The 9,356-nt window shown below is 41.1% G+C and overlaps 1 protein-coding gene across 1 annotated transcript in view; it reads right to left on the bottom strand.

Annotated features, from left to right (window-relative positions):
* TAC3 (tachykinin 3) overlaps positions 1–1,794 on the bottom strand; it is a 5,647-nt gene extending 3,853 nt beyond the window's left edge. The window contains exons 1-2 of the mRNA XM_027854949.1: positions 1,756–1,794; positions 925–1,043 (exon numbers count right to left, since the gene is read on the bottom strand). Coding sequence (XP_027710750.1) covers positions 925–1,038 — 114 coding nt within the window. The 5' untranslated portion in view covers positions 1,039–1,043; positions 1,756–1,794. The remainder of the gene's footprint in view (positions 1–924; positions 1,044–1,755) is intronic.
* Between the last annotated feature and the right edge of the window lie 7,562 nt (positions 1,795–9,356).

Here is a 9,356-nt window from a genome sequence, read left to right as displayed (position 1 = left end):
TTTTTATGTCTAGCTCCCACCTCCTGGGGAGGCCGCTTTTCCCAAATTACTCAAATAGTCTTCTCAACCTCTGTAATGAGATGCTAAGCAGACTTGGGCTAGAAAAGCAGCTTAGATTTCTCACACATACAGAATTTATAATAAATCCCACCTGTAATCATCTTAAAAGCATTTGTGCCAATGTAATTGCTGTCATTTCAAAACTCTGAAAAGACTCATCTTCTCCTTCCTCCTCCCTCCCCAACCACTTCCCATCCTCTTCCCAGGAGGAACTTTGGAAATCAAAGCCCAACCTGTTGTTTTTCTATGGTGGGGCAACCTAGTCTGAGAAATCCTGAGTTAAAGGGTTGAGGAGGGATCACTGGGAGAGGAGGAGAAGGGGCTGGGTTCCTAAGGGGGGGTACTGGGGTGTGGAGAGAGGGGGAAAGAGGGACAGTTAAAGAATTTCTTTGCATTTCAATCATTAAATGAGTGTGACATTTATGTGCAAAGTAGCATGCAAATGATCATTGATTATTTTGGGAACAAGGATTCTGGTGTTTTACCAGGGCTTTGATCATCCGACCAGGGACTGAGCTATGGGAAAGAATCAGTAAGTATTCTCTCCTGACCTGTATCTCACTCCCCCCACCCCCAACAGCACCATTCAATCAATATTAATCAATCAACAAGTATTTCTGAGTAGTTACTATTAAGTTATTATTAAATGAGATACAGATACAGTGATAAACAGAGATGTACTTTCTTGCACACACACACCTACACAAACACACAGAGACATGAAGAGAGCTATACATGTCCAATTCAATACACACACACACACACACACACACACACTCCTTTCCTTCTTGCCCCTGGAACTGAAGGAATGTTATAACTAAGGGAAAATCTGGCTCTATGGAGGTAAAGGGGGTAAAGTCTTACCTTGCTGTGACCCCCACCAAATGCCCCTTGTTCCTGTGATTCCTCACAGACAGCTTGGCAGCTCCTTCCGACACCCAGGACCAGGATAGCCATGAGCAGCAGTGTACTTCTCATGGTGCCTAGAGGGCAAAGATGGTAAGCCTTGGTCATGGGGTAAGGAAGGGGAGAGCCCTTCCATGATTCCCAGTCAGAGCACATCTCACGTTCACGATAGATACTAAGTACAGAAGCAACACAGGTGATTATGTGTCATGAACTGGTATGTGCTAAAGAGCATGTGTGAGTCTGCTCCTCACTCCAGCCCAAGACTCCATGATAGGGAAGAGGAGAGAAGGAAGGTGGCCTCAGTGCAGATGTTGAAACTCTTTGCTTTAATTTCCCTGCCCATCATGGGTTATTATCTTTCACCTCCCCAAAATATGGTTCTGACAGGAGCAAACCATTGGGCTGAGAACAAGTCCTTCCCTAGGAAGAGAAGGCAGCTGTAAATGAAGGAAGGAACTATGCCCCTTGCTTACTCCCATGGAAGGGTCCTAAATGGCCAATAGTTCCCCAACAGAGAAACTTTCCAGTTGGAGAAAATGGAGGGTGAACCTTTAGTCCCCCGACATTGACCAACAGAACCCACCCCCCATAACACACACACTCTTGCCCATTTGCCCAGTCCCTTGCCTTTAGTATCAACTTCCATTTCCCAGAGTCCCTTCCTCTTGACTCTGGACCCCATCAGTAAAACCTGTCTCTTAGTCTCAATGCCCACTTCTCATATACATCTATTCCCATACCCTTTTTCCTCTGACCTATTTTACCTCCTTTTCCCATCACACCTACCTGGAGTTCACTCCTGGTAAGATATGGAGGCTTGGGATCTGTGGGTCTGAGGGTCCTGCTTCCCAGTTTCCACAAGGATGCTTTAGTGGCTGCTGCTGAAGGGAGAGGGGATCTTGGATCTGGCAGAGACTCAGTCCCTGCTCCCTGATAAGGACTTTGGGAGGGTCTGGGGGGGTGGAGGGGCTAAGGGGAGGGGCCAAGAGCCACCAATCCTGGGGTGGATAGAAGAGGGGGGAGATTGGGGAGCTGGGGTGGGGGTGGGGAGGCAGGGAGGAAAACGTTGCAGCCAGAAACCCTGAGAACACAGAAAAACCTACCAGACGCCCAGCCCAGTGCTAATGCCACCTTCCCAAGAGTGCCTGAACAAGGCACTTAGAAAATAAGTATTTATTTATTTGTAGGTGGTTTGATGTAGAATATACTGATGATATGTCAATAAGTACAAATGCGGTCAGTCCCTTCACCTTTGCCCTTATCTCCACAGAATCCCTTAGAGGATCTCCTCTCTCCATAATTCTCCAGTCTCTGCTCTCCTCCAGCACCACCACCCCCCTTTGCCCCTTTATCCATTAGTTAGGTTGGCCAGTCTGATAAACTCCTATTCAGGCACCCCTGAAGCATCTCTGTGGAATACACAGTCAGCGTCTACTCTGGCCCTTTGCACAGATAGCCCGTGTTACACTGGGACAATTTGAAGATGCCGTTACTGTTAGGACTCTGGGACAGACCTATCCTTTGCTATATCCCCTCAGCTTCTGAGCTGGGATCCAGGATCAGATTAGGATCGGTAGAGATAAGGAGGCATGATAAGGAGAGCCTCCAGGACCAGATAAAGAGATTGGTTTGGTGGGTTTTCTCTCTCCCTCTCCTAAATAGTTCCCCATGCAAATGCTTATGATGTAAGCCAGCCATATTAGTCTTTTCATGTAAATCTAAATCAACGCCTGTGGCCTAAACTTCCTCACTTGTAAAATAAGGGAGTTAGTCTAGAGGAGTTGTGATGTCCCTTCCAGCTCTAAATGTATGATTATATGATTAATCCATCTCTGAGCCTGCTTCCAGATCCAGAAATCCATTTGTCATGTCCCATCTCATTACTCAAGGGTCTTTTGAGGACAGGGAGATCTCCTGGGCTTCCTGTCTCTTACCATGGGTGTTACTGATTATAGAAAAGTTCTTGCTGTAGTCTAACCTTTATCCCTCCTGCTGCAGTCTCACTAGAAATAGAGAATAAAAGAACATGACTCCTAGTCTGTCCCTACCACCCCCGCCATGCCACAGGATTGATCTCTTAATAGCTCTGCTTTTTTCCTTTGTTTCAGGGCTTTTTTCCCCTGTCTAATCTGCTTCCCTGAAGTTATGTCATCTTCTCCTGTAACCTTTTAACCACCATGTTCTGTCCCCCTACTATTAGGGGGAGCTTATTCTGCTTCATTTATCCCTCTTGAAGCCCCAGGAGAGACAGAGAGGGAGAGGAGAGGAGATGGGGGGGGGGGGGGGGAAGGAGACAGAGAAAGGAGGGAGAGACAGGAAAAAGACAAAGACAGAGAGGAGTGACAGAGACAGAGAAAGAGAGAGGAGTGACAAAGAGACAGAGATGGAGATAGAAAGAGACAGATGGAGACACAGAGAGACAAAGATGGGGAGAAAGAGAGAGAGAGAGAGAGAGAGAGAGAGAGAGAGAGAAACAGAGACAGAGAGGAATGACAAAGAGACAGAGAAAGAGAGAGGAGTGACAAAGAGACAGAGATGGAAACAGAGAGAGGCAGACAGACAGTCAGAAAATAGAGTGGAGATAAGGATAAATACACGTAGAAAAAGATAGATATTAGTAACCAGCAAGTTTCAGCCAGAGGCTTGAGAGTAACACAGCTGGGGTAACCAGCTACCTTGCCCTTCTCCCCTGGGATTGAAAGAAAGCAAGAGAAGAAGACTGAGCCGGCCTCTCTTGTTTTATCCTTGGATCTGTCTTATCTTAATTATCCTGCATTAGAGTCCCTCCCCAACCTTTTGTCTTTTGCTCCCTTTCTTTTGGAGCTGGCATTTCAGACAATAGAGAGAAGCTACTTCTACCCAAAGTAGAGGTTCTTAACCTAGGATCTGAGGATGCTCAAGGGGTTCACAGATAGATTTCAGAGGGTCCATCAACTTATATCTTTATTTTCACTAAAATCTAACTGAAATATAGTATCTACTTCAATTATGATTTTTTTTAAACAACACAATTTTTTGAGAAGGGATCTATAGGCTTAACAAGACTGCCAAAAAAGTCCATAACACCAAAAGGGTTGAGAACCCCTGGACCAGAGCGTGGGCAGCAGCTGGTTCCCCAGACCCCTTAATTATGCACAAGCCTAATGAGGCCCCTTTAAAAGCTCAGCTAATTACTGAACTGGGTGCACCCTGAAGGAAAAGGAACGGGCTGGTGAAAAAAGCATGAAGGGAGAGCCATAAAGATTCTTGGGTACTTAGAGGCAGGAGCCGGGAGGAAGAAGGTAGACATTGAGAGAAGGGCAGTGTAGGTTGTTCATACAAATAAAATGCCAAATAGACCAATGGATTATTGATTTATTTCAGAGTGTAAAGCTAAGGCAATGTTTAAAAATCCATGTTCTATTTGTTAAAGGGTTCCCCCCACCCCTCAGTGGAGAGTGGTGTGGATAGGTGAGGAAAAATGCTTGGTAATTTTTTAAAATAAAATTTTATTTTAAAAAATTAAAACTATTTGGCACTGGATAACAAATAGAATAGTGAACCAGTGGAATAGAGTACACAGTACTAAATACAATACACAGTAGTAAGGGGTAGCTAGATGGCGTAGTAGATAGAGCACCAGCCGTGGATTCAGGAAGACCTGAGTTCATATATGACATCAGACACTTGACATTTGATAACTGTGTGACCCTGGGCAAGTCACTTCACCCCATTGCCTCGCCAAAAACAAAGAAAAAAAATACACAGTAGTAAATGATTATAATAGCCTGGTGTTTGATAAAGATCCAAGTTTTAGGGATAAAAACATATTATTTGGTAAAAAAAAATTGCTGGGAAAATTAGAAAGCAAATTGCTGGGAAAATTAGAAAGCAATCTGGCGGAAATTAAATATAGACCAATATCTTACACCATTTACCAAGATATGTCCAAAATGGATATTTAACCTAGACATATATATATATATATATATACATATGAAAGTAAATTAGAAGAACATGGATTTATGGATAGAAGAAGAATTTATGAATAAATGATAAACAGAGAGATTATAGGATATAAAATGGATAATTTTGATTACATTAAATTAAAAAGGGTTTGTACAAATAAAACCAATGTAGCCAAGATTAGAAGGAAAGTAGAAAACTAGGGGGAAAAATTAATAGACAGTTTCTCAGAGAAAGGCCTCGTATCTCAAATGTATAGAGAATTGAGTCAAACTTATAAGAATATGAGTTATTCCTCAATGACAAATGGTCAAAGGATATGAACAGGCAGTTTTTGGAAGAAGAAATCAAAACTACATATGGTCATATGAAAAAATGCTCTAAATCATTATTGATTAGAGAAATGAAAATTAAAACAACTTTGAGATAATATCTCATACTTATCAGAGTGGCTAAAATAATAGAAGGGGAAAATGACAAATGTTGGAGCAAAGTGGAAAAATTGGGGCACTAATACATTGTTGGTAGAACTGTAAACTTATCTAACCATTTTGGAGAGCAATCTGGACTAAAGCTCAAAGAGTTATAAAATTGTGTGACACTCTTTGACCTAGCAATACCCTTATTAGGTGTTTTTCCCAAGGTGATTGGGGGAAAAGGAAAAGAACCTATGTGTTCTAAAATATTTATAGCAGTTCTCTCTGTGGTGGCAAAGAAATGGAAATTGAGGGAATGTCCATTAATTGGGGAATGGCTGAATAAGTTGTGGTATATGATTGTGATTGAGTATTGCTGTGCTGTAAGAAATGATGAACAGGTTGATTTTAGAAAAATGTGGAAAGACTTGCATGAAATAATGAAGAGTGAAATGAGCAGAATCAAGTGAATGTAGTATACAGTAGCAGCAATACTGTTCAAAGAGTAACTGTGAATGATTAAGTTATTCTGAGTAATATGAATATTCAAATCAACTACTAAGGACTTATCAAGGATAATACTATCTACCTCCAGAGAAAAGAACTGATATATGGAAGTATATATTGTATGGTTCCACATATATGTATATTATATATACATACACACACACACACATATATACATGTATATACACATACACACACACACATATACACCCACACATAAAATATTGACCTCTAATGTAAGGTTGGGAGGGAGGGGAGGAGACGACTTGGAACTCAAAATGTAGCAAAAAAAAGAAAAATAAAAAAATTTAATCGATGTTTCCTGTTTGGTAATGGCACTTTGGGGGCAAGGGGGCTTGAGATGGGTAGAGGCAGTTCAGGTTTGGTAGCAAAGACTCTTAGGTCCTGCTTGTGTTTCTCTCATTCCTCCTTTCTTCTCCCCTTCTTCCTCTCCCTGTCGGAGAGCTTTGAGTAAAGGTCTGATATAAATAATGTCCTTTGATAAGGCTCCCTATGTTCCTGGGGGTAGGGAGCCCAGAGGGAGGTAAGCAAGGAGATGGCAGGGGAAACTAGTAGCCCCTTGATCTGCAGGATTCACAAGGACTTGAAAGGGTTGATGCTGAGCTATGCCAGAGAAGGACAGAAGAGCCAGGCATGGGAGGGGGTGTGTGTGTAGGTGTGCTCTGGGAGGAGAGGGATAGAGGCAGCACCTGAGGGAAAAGAGCAGGGGATTAGATATATGTGCATTTTGCCTAGAAAGGAACTACATGCAGATAAGGCTCAGAATATCATGTCACTGGTTCATTTCTAAGTCCACAGCACAGCCCCTATTGTAACATAGCCTGCATTGCAGATAGACTAGAATACCAGAGTCCCTAGCAGGTCTCCTGCTCCAAACTGCATCCTCCTTTTCTTTGGGAAGTCGGGGTTTCCAGGAGCAATGCTAGCTGAGATCAGAAAGGGTGGCTTAATTTCTCCCCAGGAGCCTGGAGTTGGTGGGGGGAGTTGGAAGGGTAGGGGGAGGGAGGCAGGACTTCACCCTGTGCATAAGTATGTGCCTGACGATCTGTCCCTATCACACATGTGTATGCCCACATATACTCTCCTGCATACTTCCCCCTCCATTGGAGATGATGGCTCTGTCCTTGAGGGAGCAGCTGGGGAGGCTGACTTTGGAGGATTGCAATGTCCACTCCAAGCCAAGTCATAAAGCTGGGAACGGAAGCTGTGGCCCTGGTTCTGAAAGGCCAAGAGGGAGGTAGCAGGCAGGGCAGAGTGCGTGGGGAGCAGATGGAAACGTCATCCAGGCAAGTGAAATCGTGGAATAGTAATGGAGAAATGTGGCCTTGAGCCAGTCAAGGACCTAGGCAGCTCAAGATGTCCCCAGCTGCTGCCCCTTCTATTTCTTGGAGCCCCAAATCTCATAGGCTTCTTAGAGGAGAGCCACTTCCAGGAATTTAAGAATAAAACGGCTGAGATCATATAGCATGAAGGATTGAGGCTACGGGGTGATTTTCTAAAAAATGGATTTTTATTGATGTCTTTTTTTAACATCCCCAAAATTTTCTCTAGTACTCCCTATCCCACTCTCACAGAGCAATCCCATATAATAAAAACCATTTTTAAAGACAAAAAAAGAAGAGAAAAAAATTGGCAAAATTGATTGACATATTTTAAAAGTATGAAAATATTTGCAATGTAACATACTCAGAAACCTCCCCCCTCTGCAAAGAATGGGCATATTCTCATGTCTCTTTTTTTGAGTCTTGCTTGATTTTTGCAATTTTGCAGAATTCTTTTTTTTTTTAGTGTAATTGTCTTTTCTATTTATATTGTTGTAGTCATTTATATATCATCTTATTGGTTCTACTTACTTTACTCCACTTTGGTTCATGAATATCTTTCCACATTTCTCTGTATTCATCATATTTGTCATTTTTTACAGCACAGTTAATATTAATTTCACTCATGTCTCACAGTTTTTTAGCCATTTCCCAATTAGTGGGAGTCTACTTTGTTTCCAAGTCTTTAGTATTTAAAAAAAAAAAAAGCACTGGCCCTGGAGTCAGAAGAACCTGAGTTCAAATCCAGCCTCAGACACTTGACACTAGCTGTGTGACCCTGGGCAAGTCACTTAACCCCAATTGCCTTGCAAAAAAAAAAAAAAAGGAAAAAATCATTAAAAATTATTTGGCTAAAACTAGATTAAAAAAATAAAGTCAAACAATGGAACAAATTAGATATAAAATATACAGAGACAAACAAAGATGGTAATATAGGGTTCCACAGATCCAAGAACCCCATTTACTAGTATCAGGACTCACTATTTGAAAAAAAAAAGTGCTGCTATAAGAATTTTTTATGTATATGGGGACTTTCCTTTTACCAATGTCCTCCTTGGGGTATAGGCCTAGTAGTGGAATCTCTGAGGCAAAGACTGTGGGCTCTTTTAGCCACTTTATTTACATAATTTCATTTGTTTTCCAAAAAAATTTTTTTTACTGATTCATAGCTCCACCAACCAGTACGCTTATCTTCCCACAACCCTACTGTCATTGGTTATTCCCATTTTTGTCATATTTACCAATTTGTAGGGTATAAAGTAAAAATTCAGAGTTGTTTTGATTTGTATTTCTCTTATTATTAGTGATTTGGAGCATTCTTTCATATGGTTTGTTAATAGTTTGCAATTCTTCTTTTGAGAACTCTGTTCATATCCATTGGTCACTTATCTATCGAGGAATGGCTTTTGGTCACACACAGACACATTATCCAAGGTATAGAAACAATTAGCAGATATATATTTATACATACATAGAAATATGTGTATGTATATATACATTTGATATCCAAGGTATGGAAACAATTAGCAGATATATATTCACATGTATGTAGAAATATATATGTATATATATTTTGATATCCAAGGTACATAAATAATTAAGAGATACATAGCCATATACTTTTATGTTAACAGATATATAGCCATATACATATCTGTTAATTGTTTATGTACCTTAGATATCAAACATATATGTATGTATATCCATGTGTGTATATTAATTGTTTATATATCTTGAATACCAAACTCTTATCTGAAAAATTTGATACAAAGTTTTTTGTTTTGTTTTGTTTTTTCCCATTCAACTACTTCTTTGATGAGTTCTTGAATGATTGAGGAGAGAAAATGTGTCTCTGAACTAGAAATTGAAAGCTAGTAGCTCAAAACGGATTCCTATAAAGGGAATAGGTCCTGAAGGGAATAGTCCCTAGGAAGGAGGCATCCCCATCCTCAGGGTACAGTGGGTACAGAAATAGGGTTGGAAAGAAAGGAGTGAAAGAAGGGATGGAGGTGGGGGGAAGATACAGTGATGGAGGGAAGGCTAGGAGAGGAAAAGAGATATTGAAAGACAGGAACTATAACACAAACAGAGACAAAAACAGCAGGTAGGGAGGCATGCAGTATGCACCTGAATAAATATTTGGTTGACTGAGGTGGAGAGGGAATGAGATGAGAAG

Source organism: Vombatus ursinus, unplaced genomic scaffold (assembly GCF_900497805.2).
Source record: "Vombatus ursinus unplaced genomic scaffold, bare-nosed wombat genome assembly UNPS02010769.1, whole genome shotgun sequence".
Taxonomy (NCBI): Eukaryota; Metazoa; Chordata; class Mammalia; order Diprotodontia; family Vombatidae; genus Vombatus; species Vombatus ursinus.
The sequence above is the reverse complement of the archived record's forward strand: the minus strand, read 5'-3'. Positions and strand labels throughout refer to the sequence as shown.